Source organism: Xiphophorus couchianus, unplaced genomic scaffold (assembly GCF_001444195.1).
Source record: "Xiphophorus couchianus unplaced genomic scaffold, X_couchianus-1.0 Scaffold1000102, whole genome shotgun sequence".
NCBI classification, from domain to species: Eukaryota; Metazoa; Chordata; class Actinopteri; order Cyprinodontiformes; family Poeciliidae; genus Xiphophorus; species Xiphophorus couchianus.
In genome coordinates, this window is record NW_020963015.1 from 332,325 (window position 1) to 354,221 (window position 21,897).

The following is a 21,897-nucleotide window of genomic DNA, read 5'->3' on the forward strand; positions in this document are numbered from 1 at the left end:
TTTGATCAAATTTTTAGATTACAGATGTTTTACATAGTTATTTATGAAGAGCCAATTTACAAAAATGTCGTCTCAATGCAGTTTACAAAAAAAATAATGTCATTTCAATCTCACATACATTCCAATTAAACCAAGTTATCAATCAGTGCATTAACTTAAGTTAATTACTCAAATTAGCTTAAAAAGTTTCTATCTGAGGAAACCAGTATATTGAGCTTTAGCTTTCCCTCGTCCTGGACGTAGGAACAGTAGACTATTCACTTTATATTCATCCCTCATACTGAGCATACATGTAGCGACAGTGGAGAGGAAAAACTCCCCTTTAACAGGAAGACACCTCCAGCAGAACCAGGTCCAAGCAGCCAACTGCCATGTTCAACTGGAGAAATGCTGTACTGTAGCAAAACACCTCTAGCACTCTAACACTGTAAATATTAATGTGATGTATTTCTACATTTTTACAAAAATAATGCAATATGATTTGGTAAAAATTCAGAAATATACACTAATGTGTGCAAAGTTTTTTTGGGGAAAAAAAATTATATATATATATTTAGATTTTAAGCTCTTTGTAAAAATATTTTTGCTGCTTTTTATATTTTTCTATCTGCACTTTTTACTCTTGCATTATATACCGAGTAAAGATTTATACATCAGGATCATTAAATGATTGTTTCTGTGTTCACTTAAAGGAGCCAATCAGCTTTTGCGTACAAATCACAATGATGTGTCAAACGTCTACTACTGGTTATAAACCTTAAAGCTCAATGATACACAGTATTTAATGATTGATGACATTTGGTCGAAGGATTCATATATAAAACATCTCTGATGCCTCAGGCTCATTATGTTGCCAGTGTTACTGGGGATAGGTGCATGTTTGTACTGTAATCTGATAAAATAAAAACACTTTATTCAATTCTTCATCTTGATGTTAATTTATTATTATTGTATGTTTTCTATTTTTTGTGGTTTAGACCACAGGTGTCCAAAATTTGTCGTGTTGGCCAAAATTGTCAAATTTAAGATTACAGATGAGCCAAAAATACAAAAAGATTTTATAAAACTGATTTTTTTTTTTTAACAAACTAAGCATGAATTTTGGAAATTCTCTTTTTTTGTAGGAACAGGATTGTAGGTCCAAAATGAAATGAAAGCCTCCAGTTTGTTTATTATTTTGGCCTCAATTGAAAAAAACTAAAGAAATATTTTTATTGCCAACAACAAAATCAGAAACTGGGTAGGTCTTCATTTGAAAACACCTGGATGCACCACGGTGAACTTTAGAGTAAAAGCCAGAGTAGATTTGGTCCTAGTTACCATGACAACAGACGGAAACCAGAAACCTGGATCCTTCAATCTAACTTTTTTGTAACTAAATTTTCATTCATAAATTATACTTTTTTCTAATTTATTCTTCAATAATGATCACTACCAAAACAACAGAATTTCCATTTCCTCAGCAAAAAGAAATGGACTTAAATAAAAAACTCCTCACCTTCCAGAGACTTCATGTTTTTATTTTTCACTTAATATTTCAGAGCAAAAAAACATTAAGAAAATGTGGAGAATTAAGGCCTTAAATCATTTTGAATAAACTTTAATCCAGCTTTACTGAATAGCTTCAGATGGTTTCTGCTCCAGTCAAAGCTTATTAATAAATCACTTTCATATGTGACAAAAACAACCTGAAGAAGGGAGGGGGGGCAAAAATGTTTGTAGTTTGGAGCAAAGGTTGCGCTATGGTTCCTTCATTTTGAATAATGATCAAAATAATTATTTTAATTATAATAATGACACTTAATTGTATTTCATTTCCATTCTGTTTTTTATTCAGTAAGCTGAACAGATCATTAACGTGTGTCCTCATCAGGATGAATACACTAAACGTTTCCTCTGCAGCGAGGTTTGAAATCAGGTAACATTTCACCAGTTGAAATCACCTGAAGGAGACACAAGCGCTAGCACCATGGATGAATTATTAATGTATATAATATTACTGTTTTCATCATGATTTTTAATGACTTATTGCATGAACAAACTTATTTTAATTTCATTTATTTGATGGAAACACTGCAACTCCAAAAGATTTGTGCAGATTTGTAATGGAAGTGCAGCTGATGACGCTTCATCAATGGAGTAAAAACCTTTTGCCATAAGGGCAGAAATCCTCAAGTTAGAACCTTAAAGAACAGAATGTATTTTTGTTCATTAAAAGTAAATAGAAAATGAAGGAAAACAAGAATTTGTCAACTAAATGTGAAAATATATTTTTGATGAAAGTCTAGAGAAGAAAATAAATGAAAGGTAATAATATTCCTGTTACTTTCTCAGCAGCCAGAGCTGTAATCGCTTCATAATTCTTCCTGAATTCCTCAGTGATTCATGTTTTCCTGTTTCTTGGTTCTATGCTGGGTGGAGCGAATTTTGCTCAGTAATCGTTCGGTTTGACAAAACTGTCAGGTCGCTCTGCCCTTCAGCTCCTGCTCATTCCTCCAGCCCAGAGCTGCTGTCAAGGAAAAATCAAAAGGTAAGAAACTGATTAAAACCTTCTGAGAACAAAAGTACCGAGTCCAACTGATTCTGGCTGCAGGTTCTGGTCAGCAGGTCTTGGAACATCAGGCTGTCGTCGTTTCCCAACAGAGAAGAGAAGCTGGATTTATTAATGAACTACGATGTGAAGATTTGATTGTTTTGCATCAAAGATTCTGCAGCTCAACACAAACGGTCTCAACTTTCACCTTTAGGCCTGTTTGATGCAAAAGGTTAGTTTCTTTTGAACCAAAGTAAATGGAAAATTGACCAAAATATTTGATGTGTTTTGTTTATTTTACTGTTGACACTTGATGAAATATAATGTCTGTTGCTGGGTTTTACAGCTGGTTACAGTTGCTGCGCTGCCATTGCAGATGAAACCAAACGAATCCTGAATCCGGTTGTTGATCATGTGACTCATGATGCAAAATTCAGGATCTGTAAATAACTCAGTGAATTTGTTGATGGTTTTGTTGTGGCCAGTCAGATTTTGTAAACTTCTCCTCCAGACGAATAAAGAAAACAATAAATGAGTTAAGAGGCCAATATTTTAATTTCAGGTTGTTATATTGAGGTGTTACTGTGCAGGTGATTCCAGGTGTTTGTTAAATGATCCTCAGCCTGTAAAGGTTTGAGGATCTTTTTTTTTTTTACGTTTTCTAGGCTCACCAAAGATGTGGTTCCTGTTTGCTTCAGTTCTTGCAGTTGCTCCGGTTCTGGTTCTGGCAGAAAACCCAGAGGAAGTGAGTATTTCTACACCTTTAATGGCTGGACAGGAAGCAGCGCTTGTGGATTTGCTGCTAACTTTAGTGATACTGATTATTTAATCCGGGTTGTAAATGTAAATCTTGAGGTTCTGTGGAACCGTCTGCCTTTAAACATCAGAGCTGCAGAAACATTTTTAATATTTTAAATCGATGTTTAGTTCATGTTAACCAAATATTTCACCTTAAAGCTGCCTGCCTGTTCTTATTGCATTTTAGACACTTTAATATTTGGCTGTACTTGTATTTGTATTGTTATGTATTTTTACTTTTCCTGGTTTGCATTTAACTTGTGATTCACTTTGTGTTGGAAATGTTATGCATAAATAAATTCGACATTAGCTGTAAAATTTAAATTTCAGAAATGTATTTAAGCTGCAGTATGTAACTGTTATTAAAAAAATACTTGTATATATTAGTAGAAACTGTCACCATGTTGTTTGGTATGAGATAATCTGTGATCTGCTTCCTCCCAGTTCTAACTAAAACAACCAATCAGAGCCAGGAGGCGGGGCTTAGCGCTGTCAATCACTCTCTATGTGGCACTTTTTCTGTTTTACTTTTGTTTGTCTTTAACTTCCTGGTGAAATCCTTGTTTCTTCAGGCAGACTTCAGCTGCTTCAGCTCCTCTTCCTCGGAGGCCGAAGTCATCACAGGCGTCTGCGACGTCCTCCAGCGATCGGGAAACTTCTGGTCCCGACGTACCAACGGGTCAGAGCTGGCCCCCTGTGACTCCTCCTCCATCTTCTCCTCTAAATGCTCCGTGTGCCTCAGTGACTCGGCCAGACCAGAGACCGTCCTCCTGGTTTTATGGAACCTCACAGGCAGCGAGGAGCTAAAGTTCAAAGGTCCAGGTTTCCAAATCCTCTTCAACAGAACCGGTAAAAACATCCAGAAACATTTTAGATCTGAACGTTTCGGCTGGACGCGTCAGAACATGTTGACCTGAAATCTGTTCCTGGTGTTTCTGCTCCAGACTGTCCTCGACCCGAACCCGTCAGTGAGTATCAGTCCATTCACACAATTCACTAAAACACTGAAACAGAGCAGCTAACGTTCTGTTAGCAGGATTAAAGCCGATCAATCAAACATTACAAAATTACAACATAAACAGTGAGAGTTTTGATTTTAGCATCTTTACAGTCATGAAAGTGACTGAAGCTCTGAGATATTTTTAGATGAGACTGAAGTTTATTAAACTAGGAGCTGGTCCTTTGCTCAGGTTGCCATGGCGATTAAAACAACACCACAGGCATGTTTTTGATGAGAGAATAACTTTATAACATAATAGAAAGCTGATAAAGTTGACTTTACATGATGCTGCCCCTTTAAAGAGTGAAAGTGGAATCTTGTTGTTGGAGAATAAAACTCTGTCTCCTCCTTCACCCAGAGAGAAACTTTGGTTTTCACATTTCTGTGTCCTGCTTCCTCCTGCTCCTCCTCTTCATCACCATGTGGTTGATCTGTAAACTTCATGGATCTCAGCAGGTTGGTGTGTAAACAGCTCCAACAGTTTCAGTGAGCTGTGAAATGTTTTACTGACTGATCAATAAAATCCTCTAATTGAGGTTAAACTGATTGAATAAATAGCAGCGGCTCCTCCTGTGAATTTTCTCCTAAAACGGGTCAAAACGTTACAGTAACACCAATCTGGAGCTGAAGACATGATTTTATTTCAAGCATATATTTATTATCAGACGTTTAGGTTGAATATTTAGTCAATAATTAACTGATTGATTGTTTTGTTTACAGGATAGCAGACTAGCAGCTGCTAGATGTCCAGGAGCCTTTTGAAAGCTGCTGATGCTGCGTGGCAGTGTTGACCTTTTAAAGCGTCTGCTTTATTCATTTCTGCATTAATGTAACGTTTCTCTATGCATTTCCAGATTTCTTCTCAATTAGAAGCCGATATGTTACATTTTGTTCTCAGTTTCTGGACACATTAATCTGTTGTAAAGGCTGTGGATATTTATAAGCTAATTAAAAACAGCTTCATAAAATTCTGCAGCAACTGATGAATAAATTCACCTGAAGCAGAGAGAGAAGCTGCTGTTCTGATTTTTAATTGTTTAATAAATCAGTAATTTTTGATTGAATAATAATAATAATAATAATAATAATAATAATGATAATATCCCTATAAATGTTGGATTTTCTTGATCAGCTGAATATTTTCCATCTGGGCTGAAACTCTGACATGATTATATTCCAGTTTAGGAACAATGTCGCCATCTAGTGGTGGAATCCAGACGAAGCAACGTTTGGTTGATTAGTCAAAATGTTTGACTTTAGTTTTTAAAATCTAACATGATGCAGTTTGTTTCAGTATAAATTTATTCACCCAGATCACAGTATCTGTGCTTTTCCCTCACAATCTGCATTTAAATGTGTTTAATTGATCTGATGTAATATTTTAAATCAGATCTAAAAAATATCTTCTGCCTCTGGAAGAAGAAAATGATCATAATTAACAGAAATAAAGGCTTGAAACCAATCAGCCTGTGTGTAATTTATTCTGGGGTAACTGAAACAAATCTGCTTTTTTTAAATTTTACTTTATTTAATTGGTATGTTTATGGACGACTTAATGAAATGCTAGAAATAAATCAAATCTAAATTGTTAGAAACTTGAAGTCTTTAATTAGCATTATATATTAAAAACATTTGGGTTTGTTTATGTTGATTAAACGTTTCCAGAAAAGTCAGAAAAATAAGACAAGGAGCTTCAGGCTGACAGATTTAAAAATAAACTGGTTAAAAATAAGATTCAATAAATCACTAAATAATTCAACAAAACATTTCATTAAACAGGTCAGGAGAATTTTATTAATCAATTTGTTTACAGTCCATATATAGTTGAAAAAATGACAAGAAAACATAAATACTATATACAAATAAAAAGAATAAAGGGTGAAGAAAATAAGTTAAGGCTCCATCCTCTGTCTCAAAGCCAGATTAATAATAATATGATCATTTTAATTCTATTTCTTTATTATTTGTTTTTAACTATTTATGTCAGGTTTCATAGTATTTCAGTAACTAAAACAGATTTAGCTTTTTACTGTAATGGCGAGATAGAAATATTTAGAAACATCTCAAAATTCACTACTGTTAGTTATTCAAACAGTATGATTTATGTTGATGCTCTTATTTTGAAATGTAACCAGTTTTTCTAAGTGCTTATTAAGCTCATGACAATAAATAAATCAGTGAAAGTCTGATTCCAGAGAAGTGAGCTGGTGACATTTTAAAAATAATAAGTTGAATGAAGATTTATTTTCATGGCTCTTGAGAAACGCCAACTTCGTTTCCAGACATCCCTACTGGAACAGAACCGAGTCTACTGGACCATCAGGTATGAAAGCAGCTTTAGATTTAAATATTTTTCTCAGAAGGCTAAGATAACAAAAGTTGAACTATAAACATGTTGAATAAAAAGATTTACTATGTAAATCGCAGAATGCTCCTTCTCACGCTTGTGTGTTCTCGCCTGTGTGAGTTTTCACATGAATACTCAAGTTCCCTTTCTGGGTAAAGCTTTTTCTGCAGATCGGACAGGAAAAAGGTTTCTCCCCTGTGTGGGTTCTTATGTGACAAGCCAAGTGATTTCTGTTCCGGAAGGATTTACCACAAACATCACAAGGATACGGCTTCTCCCCTGTGTGTGTTTTCATGTGCTGAGCTATGCTGCTGCAGTCTGTGAAAGATTTACCGCACAGCTTGCAGTCGTATGGCTTCTCCCCGGTGTGAGTCCTCAAGTGGTTGGTCAAATGGCTTTTGTTGACGAACGACTTGCCGCACACTTTGCACGGATATGGCTTCTCGCCTGTGTGGCTTCTTATGTGGTCGGTCAGGTTACCCTGTTTGGTGAAACTCTTTCCACAAGTCAGGCAGGAGAAAGGCTTCTCACATGTATGAGTCCTCATGTGGTTGGTCAGATGACTTTTATTGATGAAGGATTTACCACAAACTTCACAAGGATACGGCTTCTCACCTGTGTGGCATCGTATGTGAACGGACAAGTTCCACTCCTTGATAAAACTCTTTCCACAAGTGGGACAGGAGAAAGGCCTCTCACCTGTGTGGATTTTCATGTGGACAGTCAAGTAGTTTTGCTGTGAGAAGCGTTTTCCACACGCCACACAGAGGAACGGTTTCTCGCCTGTATGGGTTCTCATATGAGTAGCCAACTGGCAACCGAAGCTGAAGGATTTGCTACACAGCTCGCATGGGAACATCTTCTCGCCCGAGTGGGTTCTCATGTGAATGTGGAGGTTACTTTTCTGAGTGAAACCTTTTCCACAAGTCGGGCAGGAGAACGGTTTCTCGCCCGTGTGCGTTGCCATGTGAATGCTCAAGTTACCTTTCTGGGTAAAACCTTTTCCACAAGTGGGGCACGAGAATGGCTTCTCGCCTGTGTGGGTTCTAATGTGGACGGCCAAGTTGTTTTGTTTGGTGAAAGCTTTTCCACAGGATAGACACTGGAAGGGTTTTTCACCAGAGTGACTTCTTGTGTGTTCGGCCAAATGACTGCTACTTTCAAAGGTTTTCTTGCACACTTTGCAAATATGCAGCGTCTCACTGTGGTCGCTTTCTTGCTGATTGTCGGCTTCAGTTGAGTTTGTAGAGAGGATTTGGTTCTGGTTCTGGTTCTGGTCTTCATCAGGACTACTGGAAAGATCCTCCTGTTCCTCTTTAACCTCTTCAGATTCCAGTTCCTCCTTCGCCTGGATCATCTGAAGTTCTGGTTCTCTGTGGAGGAGAACCTCACTAGGCGGAACCGTAAAGGTTTCTGCCTCCTGCTTCACCACTTTGTTGCAGATGCTCAGTTCAACCTGTTCTTCCTTGACTGGTTGATGTTCCTCAGTTGTCTGTGAATCTGGTTCGGTGTTCTCCGGAGGAGGATTCGCCGTGAACGAGTCAGTCTCCTGCTTCACAACAACCTGCTCTGCACCATCAAACAGTTCTACCTGTTGGTCTTCTTCCTCTTTTATCTCCGTCAGCAGCTTTGGTTCTGGTCGTTCTTGTTCTGGGTCGTTTGGTTTCGTCTTGTCAGGGTTGAAGTTCCCTTCCTTGTTAATGAGAAAGTGATCATCAACAACCTCCCAGGTAAACGCCGACATGATGAAGACGACAGCCTGACGGAAAGAAGAACAAGTAAAAATTTATTTTTTACCATCAGATGAACAAAATGTAAACAGGATCAAGTCAAAGTAATCTGAAGGGGAAAATGTCACTGGGGAGAGAGATCCCAAGGCCATTCAGCGATTTATAGACTAACAACAGTATTTTAAAGTCTATTCTCTGAGCTCCAGGGAGCCAGTGGAAGGAGTTTAGAATTGTCTTTATGTGGCTCTGAAGGTTCGGGTCAGAGTCCATCACTACAACCAAATTTCTAACCCGATTGCTAGTTTCTAGCTGTAATAACTGAATTTGTGTGCTGACTCTTTAGGTCCAAAGATAGTAACTTTATTTCTGTTCAGTTGGAGAAAATATGGCACATAAATGCATTGATTTGTTCTAAGCACCTGTTCAGTGCCTGGATGGGTTCAGAGTCGCTGTAATGACTCTGAACCCATCAGAGTCATTATGATACCATCAGGTCTGCAGATGATCCCATTACTAGATTAGCTACCATAACTAATGTAGTTAGAAAGTTATGGTATCATCTACATTTCAGATGATATCATAACTATCATCTGCATAGTTATGGCAGCTAATCTCTTTACTTGTTGTAACCTGAGCTACTGGGATCATGTAGATATTAAAGAAAAGGGGTTGCTATATCATAGCAGTTTTGTCCCCTATGATGAGAAATTGATACAAAAAAATCCCTATTCTTTAGGCAAGACCCAACCCAGTAAGGTACTGTTCCAGAGAGTCAAACCCAACTCTCCATTTGGAATAATATATCATGGTCAATGGTGTCAAATATTTTAATTGTTCACGCTGTGGTTCTTTCACAATCTGTATTTATGTGGATGCAGAATCGCCTCAACTGACTCATTTTGATGTGGAAGACGTGTTGAACTCCAGCCTGATCTCATTTAAACGCTTTAACGGCTAAAACATCTGTTCATTTACTCATCTTAAGGGTTAGGTGACCGAGGTTTCCTCTCCCAATATGGCGGACGTGTCGCCGCATCTAAAGAACACTGTTAGCTTGTAATTGCTGACACCGTTCGTTAAAAATGATTCTCTTACCCGGTTATCTTGTACTCTTTGGTGACAGAAAACGCAACCCAGTTCCCAATGAACGTTCAGTGTTGTCGGTGTGAACTCATCTTTATCCTTTTCTCTAAAGGGGAACCGGTTCCTTCTTATGTCCTGGGGTTAGCTTCTCACTTAGCTCGGATGCTAACCCCTCTCCCTGCGGCTGTTGCTGCTCTGTAAACGGAGAGTCAGCGCTGTGACCAGCCGGCTGAAACGGCTGAGAGCGTTTAATGAGATAAAATATGAGGGAAAACTCAATAAAGAGCACAAACTTTTTAATTGATCCCTTTTCCTTCGTTCTCTTCTTGTTGACACCCAGCCTGCAGATGGACGCATTACCGCCACCTGTCGGACTCTGGAGAGCAGTGCAACTGATTGGGGGAAAAAACACGACATCTAAAAAGGTTTGTAAATTCTGTCTTTAAAAAATCACTGTTGTTGATATCTTGTGAGAATTAAGTCTCATTTACAAAACTGATATATATTAATCATGCTGTGCTGCTAAAATATTTGTAGCACAGTTGATTGACACCAAAATGTGAGGTTGGTTGACCCTTGATGACCTCTGGAAACATTTATTAATATCTTTAACATGAGAACAGTACACGCACATTTTTTGCTGCACAAACATAACACAGTTGATTAACACAATATTTCATTTGATTTTATAATGGTGATGGTTGGTTGACCTTTGAGTCTGAGTTTGTGTTATTTCTTCTTTTCCTCTGTGGCTGTTTAGTCGTGTGTTTTATCTGAAATCTTGTAAATCATTTTAATATTTTATGCAGAAGCATATAAAGCACATATAAAACTATCCACCATGTTTTACACTTTTTATTGTTTTTACAAATCAATCTTAAGCAACATAATGGAGCCTTTAGCAGAAATTTGCAAAAGAAAAGCCTTTGATGTCAAAGTAAAAACAGATTTCTATAAAATAATGAGAAATACAAATATGCAACATAAAATAAGTGGTTGAATAAATATTCACCCCATGTGACTCAGGGGTGAGTCAAATGTGCATCTAAAATGTGCAACGTTTAGATGCACATTTGTTTGGAATCAGAAAGTCTGTGTGAAAAGGTTTAGACATCTGGACGCTGCAGTTTTCCTTCATTCTTCCTAACAAAACGGTTGAAGCTTCTCAATAAGCTTTTCTCTGATTGGTCGAAGTTTTCTTTAATCTTCCTGCAGTAGCCAGGATACTGATGAACCAGTGAATGGACCGTCCAGACAGACGAGTCTTTATTTACAGACTCACTGCTCTCAATTGATCCCAGATCCAGAAACTAGAAACACCAAAGGGAATGAATATTTATGCAATCAATTATTTTTTATTAAATATTATTTAATTTTAATTATTTTTTGCAGAAATCAATATTCACTTTGACATTAAACAGTTTTATCAAAAAGTTAAATTCTTTTACATACACATTTATTATGCAGAAAAACAATCAAGAAACAGCAAAACTAAGAACAATTCAGATGAAGGGTTCCAGCAAACATACAGAATAAAAGAGGCTCCTTGATCAACTGGAAACTATTTGCAATCAGGTTTGATATGAAACAAAGGACAAAAATTATCTTTACAGGCAACAGGGCTGATAAAAAGATAAACGTTTTAAATAACGTTCTATATTTTGAATAGCTTACAATTAAGACAGCTGCTGGTTTTCTACTAGAAAAGTTTACTGATTTCCCCTTGCATAAGCCAGTTAGCATGAAATGCCTTTTTACAGGTAAAATCCTAAAAATACAAAGTGAGGATAACAATAATACATACATAAGTAATAATAATAGCCCTGGGTCACATTCCTTCCGCTTGTCAAAAGATATTCTACAAACTTCTTTTTAAGGCTTATTTACATACATATCCAGTCAGATTATAACTGGAACTGAATAATTTACCGAGCAGGTAATTTAGTGCTTGAATGAGTCCGGCTGTTAAACTGGACAGTTTGGAGAATTTCTTTCCACAGAGAAGACATTCTCACCTGTGTGGCTCCTCAGGTGATCGTCCAGCTGAATGTTGTTGGTAAAAGACGATTCGCAAAGATTACAGGAAAACCTCTTCTTGAGCTTCTTGTCTGTGTGATTTTTTATGTGTTTAACCATAGACATCTTGTTGGTAAATAATTTACCACATTCTTCACATGAAAACGGTTTCTCGCCTGTGTGACTCCTCCGGTGACGGTCCAAGTTACCTCTGGATATGAAGGATTTATCACAAAGGTCACAAGGATAGGGTTTCTCACCAGTGTGAGTCCTCATGTGACACGCCAAGTTAAATTTTGTATGAAAAAATTTAGGACACAGGTCACATGGAAACGGTTTCTCCCCTGTGTGACTTCTCATATGTTTAACCACAGCCAACTTGTCAATAAAAAAATCCCCACAAACTTCACATGAAAACGGCTTCTCGCCTGTGTGAGTCCTCCTGTGGCGGTCAAAGTTAATCTTGGCTGCGAAGGTTTTATCACAGAGGTCACACGGATATGGCTTTTCAGGGAGGTGAACTCTAGAGTGTTCTTTTAAAGCGCCTTTACTTGTGTAGCTTTTTCCGCAGGTGGGACACAAGAATGGCCTCTTGTTTGAGTGGAGTTTGACGTGACGAACCAGACCTCGTTTGTTTTTGAAAGACTTATCACACAAACCACACGAGAACAGCTTCTCGCCTGTGTCGACCATGTTGTGTGTTATGCTGTGTTTTTTCAGGCTGCTTTTGCTCACGTAGCTTTTTCCGCAGATTGGACACGAGAATGGTTTCTCGCCTGTGTGGAGTCTCATGTGACAAACCAGATTTTGACTCTTGGTGAAAGATTTATTGCACAATCCACATGGGAATGAATTCTCTCCCAGATGGTCTTTGATGTGTGCGTTTAAGCTACTTCTGTTGATGTAGCTTTTCCCACAAGTCTGACACGAGAACGGTCTTTCGCCCGTGTGATTTCTCATGTGACGAACCAAATGACTGCTAAAGCTGAACGACTTACTGCAGACCTGACAGGTATGCGGTTTCTCACCGGTGTGGATTCTCATGTGAATTTTCAGGAGAGTTTTCCTGATTAAATGTTTTCCACATATTTTACAGGAACGCATGTTTTTCTTTAGTTTTTTCACTTTAGAGTGTTCAACACTTTCATTCTGATTCTTTGTTAGCTCTTCTTCTACATCTAATACCAGGTCTTTTCCATTGTATCCGTCCTTTGGTTGGTTTTCAGCTCCAGGGGAGTTGGAAGGGTGGATCTGGTCCTGGTTTGGATCCGGTTCACTGTGGTATTTTTCCTCATGCATAGGAGTTTCTCTGAAGGAATCCTGCTTTGCTACAAGTTGATCTTCATCCTGATCACTGTAGAGTTCCTCCTCTTCTTGTTTAATTTGTACAGTTTCTAGTTCCTCCAGTTCTTCTTTAATCTGTTCAGGTTCTGGTTCCTCCAGTTCATCTTTAATTTGTTCCGGTTCTGGTTCCTCCTTCATCCCTGTGATCTGCTGCAGTTCAGGTTTACGCTGGAATATTTCATCAGAACCAGCAGACACCCTAAAGGTGTCAGCATCTGGCTTCACTACAGACTTCTGGTCATGAAAGATGTCGAGCTCAACTTGTTCTTCTTTGATGGGTTGATATTGTGGCGCCTCCTTCATCTGGTTTAGATCTGGATCTCTGTGTTCCTCTTTCATCTCCAGATTGGTCGGTAAGTTGCGGTCACGAACTGAGTTGCTTTCTCGTTGAATGAGTAACCGATCACCAGCAACCACCCAAACGTTAACAGACATGATGCTGTTTGGAACCTGAAGGAACAACAAATTAAACACTTTAGTATTAAAGGTTTTGACAAAATATATTTACATGAATTGATTTGAATAAATTTTTTAAAAAGCATAAAAACACCTGAAGATGTTTAGATATTAGGAGGTTCCAATTCAGGTTTCTATAACAGTCATGTTCCTCCTGTTCACGTTTTCTACCCTATAATGTTTTTTTCTTCACTTTGACTTCAACAGAACATTATGAAAAATGCAGCATGAAGGAAAAGCACATTTAGTCATATTTTACTAATTCTACTGCAAAATAGTGAATTTTGAGAAATTTTTTAATTTTGGTTAAATCGTCTGTATGGAAAAAAATGCAAAGAAAAGGTCAAAAACTTTTGTTTCTCCATGAAATTCTCCCACAAGCTTGTTAAAATTCAAGCCTTTAGCAGAAGCACTTTGTCATCTGTGAATATTTTGACAATTTTTGGAAGCATCATTTATTTTTTAATTTATTAAGATGTGGGTTTTTAGATTCTTTTCTATTATTGTGTGACAGAAAATAATCAGTCACCCTTTCACAATAAAAGCCTGATGGCAGTTCTGCTGCCAGAAGTGCTATGCTAACACTGAGGTTAGCTTGCCAACTTGGGGCTCCATGAAGCCGTTAAAATTTGACTCAGTTCTGCCACATCTGGACGAGAAACGGACTGAAACATGACTGACGAGGTAACGTCAAAATATCTGCAACGTTACCATGTTTCTTATTTATAAAAGAACCTGCATGTTAAAGCATATTGGCCATTCAAATTAATAATGTCTCTAAGTTTAATGTTGTAGCATAACTTCATTCCTTCATGACAGGCTGACAAGTTTCACTTATGATTCCTGGGAGAGTGGAATGGTGTCCTTATTCAACTAAAGAAACTCGCAATTTATTCAAAAGTTAATAATAAATTATTAATCATAACATTAATAATGTCATAAGCCAAACATTAATGCTAATTTTGATTAATTTTGATTAATTTTGACTGCTTGGAGAATCACGTTTATATGTGTTGTTTTATTGAATGCATTTCCTTTTGTATCCTAGTCTTTTATACTGTGGATAAAACTGTGAATATGTGGCTATGAAACAATATTTTTAATGCAATTTACCAGAAAATAATAATTGCTAAATTCAAATTAAATTCAAATTCAAAAATACTTTATTGATCCCAAAGGGAAATTAAATGTTGTTGTAGATCATAAACTGGAACAATATGAGACAGTGGAAATTAAATGGAATGAAATCAGTTTTACAAATGTTTTTAGGGTTTACAAATAGGAAGTCAGATGTGTTACTGGGTGTTTGTTTTTTGTTATATATGTTTTATATATGTTTGATGTTTTTATGATGAAAGAAATTTTGAACTGCCTTGTTGCTATAAAAAAATAACCTTGACTTAATTTAGTTTACTTATTTCACAAAAATCAAAAATTGTATAGCCTAACTAGTAGGACACGTAACTTTGTTCAATATGAGCCATAAATTGCCCTGAAAGGAGCTTAAAACCAGCACTTCCGCTCCCTGTACTGATCAACTTGTCGCTCTTTCCTCTCCCAATATGGCGGACACGCTGACGTGTTATAGCACCTAGCAGTCAACGCAGAAGCTAGCAATCATTTGTTGCCTTAGTTGGTCAAAAGACGGTTCTCTTACCGGATAGTGTTGCTTTTAGTCCCCAGAAGAAGATCCGGCGGCCGCGCCGCGTCCAGTAAGAGTCCAAAAATCTTCGTGTGAAGTTTTTTTTTTTTGCGATTCTCTCCAACTAGAAACTGGTTAGTTTTCCTGACAGTTAGCTTCTCATGAATACCGGAGGCTAACTGGTCTCACTCAGGATGTTTGACCTCCTTAAACAGACAAACATCGGCATCAAAGTAAGAATGTGAATATTATCGGAGCTCACAATGAGACAAAATGTGGAGATTATAAAGATTTAACCGAAGAGCAGAACGAAACCAACGTTCAAATTCCTTCTTCTGCTTTTGGTTGTGGCGGTTGCCTATGCCTACCGAGCTCTTCTTCTGTTTAACGGCGGTTCATTGAGCAACGTTTTGGTGAGCATTATCGCCACCTACTGGAATTGGGTGTGGGTCGGGATGCTAAACACATTACACAGATTTATAAACTAACCAATAAAATAAATATAATTAAAAACTCACAAAATCTATATTCTCTATGTGATTCAGAAACAGAGAGTTTATCCAAAATGTCTTGTATGTCCAGATGTAACTTGTAACTGAGTATTTAACTCTCTTCTTGAAAACAAATACAAAAAAATTCTGTCAGATTTTTCCCCAGTTTTAAACAAAACTCGGTTATGATTATTTGCCCTGTTTTTCTCATTTTGACTGCTCTAAAACATATCAAGAAAAAGTTAAAAGTATTTGATAAAATGTAAACTCAAGTTCTGAGTAACTGATAAAATTATCAATAATTTAATATAAAAAATGTACATCAGACGGACCAAAATATAAAGTTAAGTGGAAATTTTGGTATTTTAAGGACGAAAATTACAATAATTCATAAAAGTAACTAAAATATAACGAAATCAGGCAAAAGAAAATTTTCTCCAAATCAGTTTGTTGAAACAACGTATCAGCTGCAGGTCTGTGTCTGGTCAATTTTTGTTCAAGTTTGTTCTTTATTCAGCAGGTAGAAAATTTTACTCAAGTAAGAGTAGAAATATTTCACAATAAAATCACTCAAGTAAAAGTACAATACTTTTAAAAGTACACTTTCTTAAAGAAGTTACTCAACTAAATTTAGTTGAATAAATGTCACTAGTTACTACCCAACCCTGGTGTTGACTGTCGGTTGATGATGGTCTACACAAAGCTGCTACTCCATCATATATGGACTTAAATTTGATGCTGTTTTATAACAGTTTGTTCCTAATTTTTTTAAACTTTATCTCTACGTTTTCATGTCTTACTTGTAATATTAATCAGACTTGAGTAAATCTGAACATCAACCCAGGTTCCTACCTAATAAAACCATAAACTTGGTTTATGCATTTCCTCTTACAATCTGCTTACTGAAAAAAATCAGAACAAAATCACAGATCCTCTTCATCAGGCGAACCTACCCACTCGTCTTCATATTCTAGACCTTGTGCTGATTTATGGTATTAAGTGGGAGAAAATAAGATAATTCATTTTAAACACTGTCTGTCTGACCATTTAAAAAAAGGGGTTTAATTTACTAAAACAATCCAAACCTGAGAAAATGTTGGTATAGTAAATCATCAGTTGTAACAAGTTCTAAAAAAATAACTTCCATTATTTTTCTCTTGATCTAAAAAAAACAGAGCAGGTGGCAGCAAATTAATATCTGCACTTTCCTGAATTTATGTTATTGTTCCACTAACGTCCCTGAAGCATGAAGAACACGCTTGAACCAAAAAACTCTCACAAGCTTTTTAATTCTTGTGAAATAATATTTCACTGCGTTTCCTCCAGGTGTTAATCAGATAAACAATCCTCTTGTGAGCAGCTGCATGAAAAATACATGAAATACTTATATAATATCCTTTTTGTCTGTTTTCTTCTTCTTCGTTTTGTTTCATTTTCCACATCTGTTCTTTTCCAATTTCAAATTATTTAATTTCATGCTCCAAAAGTATTTGACACTTTGAACCCAAACTGTAAAAAAAACAAACAAAAAACATTTCACATAAGACACCGAGAAATTTATTTCCTCCTTTAATTGAATTAATACAAAGCAGAATACATAAAAAACTTCAAGTATGTGCAGGTATTTCTTTCAATGTTTAGGAGTTTTAGACAGGAGGTGAAAAACTCAGTATGATTAAAAATCTCATTTTCATCAGTCTTCTGGGCCATTCAGCAGCAAAACAAGATAATTAAAAATAGTTTGACAAACAGCCTGAAGCACTGTAAAAATCTTCAATAAGAAATAAACATTTCTGTTTAGATTTCATTTAATTTCAAAATATTTAAGAACCTCCACGTTTAAGGCAATGTGACAACAGCTGAAATGAGTCCATCTCTGCCTTTAAAGGCAAATAAATCTGCAAAACATTAGCAAAGCAGCAAAAGGAACATTTATACTGTGAAACAAACTGGCAGCATGAACAATGCAAACCACAGTGGTCTCAAAATTGAGCCTTCAGGGACTCCATAGATTTATAGACCTTGAGCACCAAAGTCCAGCTCGTCTTCGTTGCTTTGAGCTGAATGGGCCAAAATTCATGGCCAGGATCTGTAGATGGATGGATTTGGATATTTTTTTTTTGGAAACAAAAAACTGAATTGCCCGGTTTGCTTTGGTATAAAACGGTTTACAGGTAAAACAAAACAAACAAAAAAAAGTAGGTCAAGTAGAACAGCAACGGGTCACATTCCCACTGTGGGTCAAATAAATGATGTTTTACAAACTTTAACATCTTTTCTAAGGTTTATTTTCACATACATGTGCAGTCAGTTTATATCTGGCAGTGAATAATTTACCGCACATTTCACAGGAATATGACTTTTCTCCTGTATGAGTCCGGATGTGCATCGTCAGACTGTATGGTTTGGAGAACGTCTCTCCACAGGTGACGCATGAGAATCCCTGCTCACCTGTGTGGCTCCTCAGGTGATTGTCCAGCTGAATGCTGGAGGTAAAAGACGCATCACAAACATTGCAGGCAAACTGCTTCTCGTCTGTGTGACTCCTCAGGTGTTTGGCTATACTGCTCCTGTCACTAAAAGATTCTCCACACTTTTTGCATGTAAACTGCTTGTTGCCTTTGTGGGTCCTCATGTGTTGGGCCACGTTAGCTCTGCTTATGAATAATTTACCGCACAGGTCACACGCATAGGGTTTCTCGCCGGTGTGGGTCCTTCTATGGCAGCCTAAATGAAATTTGGTATGAAAAGATCTAGGACACAGGTCACATGGAAACGGTTTCTCCCCTGTGTGACTTCTCATATGTTTAACCACAGCCAACTTGTCAATAAAAAAATCCCCACAAACTTCACATGAAAACGGCTTCTCGCCTGTGTGAGTCCTCCTGTGGCGGTCAAAGTTAATCTTGGCTGCGAAGGTTTTATCACAGAGGTCACACGGATATGGCTTTTCAGGGAGGTGAACTCTAGAGTGTTCTTTTAAAGCGCCTTTACTTGTGTAGCTTTTTCCGCAGGTGGGACACAAGAATGGCCTCTTGTTTGAGTGGAGTTTGACGTGACGAACCAGACCTCGTTTGTTTTTGAAAGACTTATCACACAAACCACACGAGAACAGCTTCTCGCCTGTGTCGACCATGTTGTGTGTTATGCTGTGTTTTTTCAGGCTGCTTTTGCTCACGTAGCTTTTTCCGCAGATTGGACACGAGAATGGTTTCTCGCCTGTGTGGAGTCTCATGTGACAAACCAGATTTTGACTCTTGGTGAAAGATTTATTGCACAATCCACATGGGAATGAATTCTCTCCCAGATGGTCTTTGATGTGTGCGTTTAAGCTACTTCTGTTGATGTAGCTTTTCCCACAAGTCTGACACGAGAACGGTCTTTCGCCCGTGTGATTTCTCATGTGACGAACCAAATGACTGCTAAAGCTGAACGACTTACTGCAGACCTGACAGGTATGCGGTTTCTCACCGGTGTGGATTCTCATGTGAATTTTCAGGAGAGTTTTCCTGATTAAATGTTTTCCACATATTTTACAGGAACGCATGTTTTTCTTTAGTTTTTTCACTTTAGAGTGTTCAACACTTTCATTCTGATTCTTTGTTAGCTCTTCTTCTACATCTAATACCAGGTCTTTTCCATTGTATCCGTCCTTTGGTTGGTTTTCAGCTCCAGGGGAGTTGGAAGGGTGGATCTGGTCCTGGTTTGGATCCGGTTCACTGTGGTATTTTTCCTCATGCATAGGAGTTTCTCTGAAGGAATCCTGCTTTGCTACAAGTTGATCTTCATCCTGATCACTGTAGAGTTCCTCCTCTTCTTGTTTAATTTGTACAGTTTCTAGTTCCTCCAGTTCTTCTTTAATCTGTTCAGGTTCTGGTTCCTCCAGTTCATCTTTAATTTGTTCCGGTTCTGGTTCCTCCTTCATCCCTGTGATCTGCTGCAGTTCAGGTTTACGCTGGAATATTTCATCAGAACCAGCAGACACCCTAAAGGTGTCAGCATCTGGCTTCACTACAGACTTCTGGTCATGAAAGATGTCGAGCTCAACTTGTTCTTCTTTGATGGGTTGATATTGTGGCGCCTCCTTCATCTGGTTTAGATCTGGATCTCTGTGTTCCTCTTTCATCTCCAGATTGGTCGGTAAGTTGCGGTCACGAACTGAGTTGCTTTCTCGTTGAATGAGTAACCGATCACCAGCAACCACCCAAACGTTAACAGACATGATGCTGTTTGGAACCTGAAGGAACAACAAATTAAACACTTTAGTATTAAAGGTTTTGACAAAATATATTTACATGAATTGATTTGAATAAATTTTTTAAAAAGCATAAAAACACCTGAAGATGTTTAGATATTAGGAGGTTCCAATTCAGGTTTCTATAACAGTCATGTTCCTCCTGTTCACGTTTTCTACCCTATAATGTTTTTTTCTTCACTTTGACTTCAACAGAACATTATGAAAAATGCAGCATGAAGGAAAAGCACATTTAGTCATATTTTACTAATTCTACTGCAAAATAGTGAATTTTGAGAAATTTTTTAATTTTGGTTAAATCGTCTGTATGGAAAAAAATGCAAAGAAAAGGTCAAAAACTTTTGTTTCTCCATGAAATTCTCCCACAAGCTTGTTAAAATTCAAGCCTTTAGCAGAAGCACTTTGTCATCTGTGAATATTTTGACAATTTTTGGAAGCATCATTTATTTTTTAATTTATTAAGATGTGGGTTTTTAGATTCTTTTCTATTATTGTGTGACAGAAAATAATCAGTCACCCTTTCACAATAAAAGCCTGATGGCAGTTCTGCTGCCAGAAGTGCTATGCTAACACTGAGGTTAGCTTGCCAACTTGGGGCTCCATGAAGCCGTTAAAATTTGACTCAGTTCTGCCACATCTGGACGAGAAACGGACTGAAACATGACTGACGAGGTAACGTCAAAATATCTGCAACGTTACCATGTTTCTTATTTATAAAAGAACCTGCATGTTAAAGCATATTGGCCATTCAAATTAATAATGTCTCTAAGTTTAATGTTGTAGCATAACTTCATTCCTTCATGACAGGCTGACAAGTTTCACTTATGATTCCTGGGAGAGTGGAATGGTGTCCTTATTCAACTAAAGAAACTCGCAATTTATTCAAAAGTTAATAATAAATTATTAATCATAACATTAATAATGTCATAAGCCAAACATTAATGCTAATTTTGATTAATTTTGATTAATTTTGACTGCTTGGAGAATCACGTTTATATGTGTTGTTTTATTGAATGCATTTCCTTTTGTATCCTAGTCTTTTATACTGTGGATAAAACTGTGAATATGTGGCTATGAAACAATATTTTTAATGCAATTTACCAGAAAATAATAATTGCTAAATTCAAATTAAATTCAAATTCAAAAATACTTTATTGATCCCAAAGGGAAATTAAATGTTGTTGTAGATCATAAACTGGAACAATATGAGACAGTGGAAATTAAATGGAATGAAATCAGTTTTACAAATGTTTTTAGGGTTTACAAATAGGAAGTCAGATGTGTTACTGGGTGTTTGTTTTTTGTTATATATGTTTTATATATGTTTGATGTTTTTATGATGAAAGAAATTTTGAACTGCCTTGTTGCTATAAAAAAATAACCTTGACTTAATTTAGTTTACTTATTTCACAAAAATCAAAAATTGTATAGCCTAACTAGTAGGACACGTAACTTTGTTCAATATGAGCCATAAATTGCCCTGAAAGGAGCTTAAAACCAGCACTTCCGCTCCCTGTACTGATCAACTTGTCGCTCTTTCCTCTCCCAATATGGCGGACACGCTGACGTGTTATAGCACCTAGCAGTCAACGCAGAAGCTAGCAATCATTTGTTGCCTTAGTTGGTCAAAAGACGGTTCTCTTACCGGATAGTGTTGCTTTTAGTCCCCAGAAGAAGATCCGGCGGCCGCGCCGCATCCAGTAAGAGTCCAAAAATCTTCGTGTGAAGTTTTTTTTTTTTGCGATTCTCTCCAACTAGAAACTGGTTAGTTTTCCTGACAGTTAGCTTCTCATGAATACCGGAGGCTAACTGGTCTCACTCAGGATGTTTGACCTCCTTAAACAGACAAACATCGGCATCAAAGTAAGAATGTGAATATTATCGGAGCTCACAATGAGACAAAATGTGGAGATTATAAAGATTTAACCGAAGAGCAGAACGAAACCAACGTTCAAATTCCTTCTTCTGCTTTTGGTTGTGGCGGTTGCCTATGCCTACCGAGCTCTTCTTCTGTTTAACGGCGGTTCATTGAGCAACGTTTTGGTGAGCATTATCGCCACCTACTGGAATTGGGTGTGGGTCGGGATGCTAAACACATTACACAGATTTATAAACTAACCAATAAAATAAATATAATTAAAAACTCACAAAATCTATATTCTCTATGTGATTCAGAAACAGAGAGTTTATCCAAAATGTCTT

The 21,897-nt window shown here is 37.1% G+C and overlaps 3 protein-coding genes across 4 annotated transcripts; all 3 read right to left on the reverse strand.

Annotated features, from left to right (window-relative positions):
- Positions 1-6,361: 6,361 nt before the first annotated feature.
- LOC114141459 (gastrula zinc finger protein XlCGF57.1-like) lies at positions 6,362-9,866 on the reverse strand. 2 transcript variants are annotated; one of them, XM_028012004.1, is made up of 3 exons: positions 9,785-9,866; positions 9,504-9,686; positions 6,362-8,437 (listed from the first exon to the last, which is right to left on the reverse strand). In XM_028012004.1, the coding sequence occupies exon 3, from the start codon at positions 8,420-8,422 to the stop codon at positions 6,770-6,772; it is 1,653 nt and encodes a 550-aa protein (XP_027867805.1). In that variant the 5' UTR covers positions 8,423-8,437; positions 9,504-9,686; positions 9,785-9,866; the 3' UTR covers positions 6,362-6,769. The 2 variants fall into 2 exon arrangements, with proteins under 2 accessions (XP_027867805.1, XP_027867806.1); XM_028012005.1 differs by lacking the exon at positions 9,504-9,686 and having other exon boundaries at positions 9,785-9,854.
- Positions 9,867-10,131: 265 nt separating this feature from the next.
- Positions 10,132-15,325, reverse strand: LOC114141458 (gastrula zinc finger protein XlCGF57.1-like). The gene is made up of 2 exons (XM_028012003.1): positions 14,965-15,325; positions 10,132-13,301 (listed from the first exon to the last, which is right to left on the reverse strand). The coding sequence occupies exon 2, from the start codon at positions 13,284-13,286 to the stop codon at positions 11,457-11,459; it is 1,830 nt and encodes a 609-aa protein (XP_027867804.1). The 5' UTR covers positions 13,287-13,301; positions 14,965-15,325; the 3' UTR covers positions 10,132-11,456.
- Positions 15,326-16,974: 1,649 nt separating this feature from the next.
- Positions 16,975-21,701, reverse strand: LOC114141456 (gastrula zinc finger protein XlCGF57.1-like). Its single transcript, XM_028011998.1, has 2 exons — positions 21,341-21,701; positions 16,975-19,677 (listed from the first exon to the last, which is right to left on the reverse strand). The coding sequence occupies exon 2, from the start codon at positions 19,660-19,662 to the stop codon at positions 17,719-17,721; it is 1,944 nt and encodes a 647-aa protein (XP_027867799.1). The 5' UTR covers positions 19,663-19,677; positions 21,341-21,701; the 3' UTR covers positions 16,975-17,718.
- Positions 21,702-21,897: the final 196 nt, after the last annotated feature.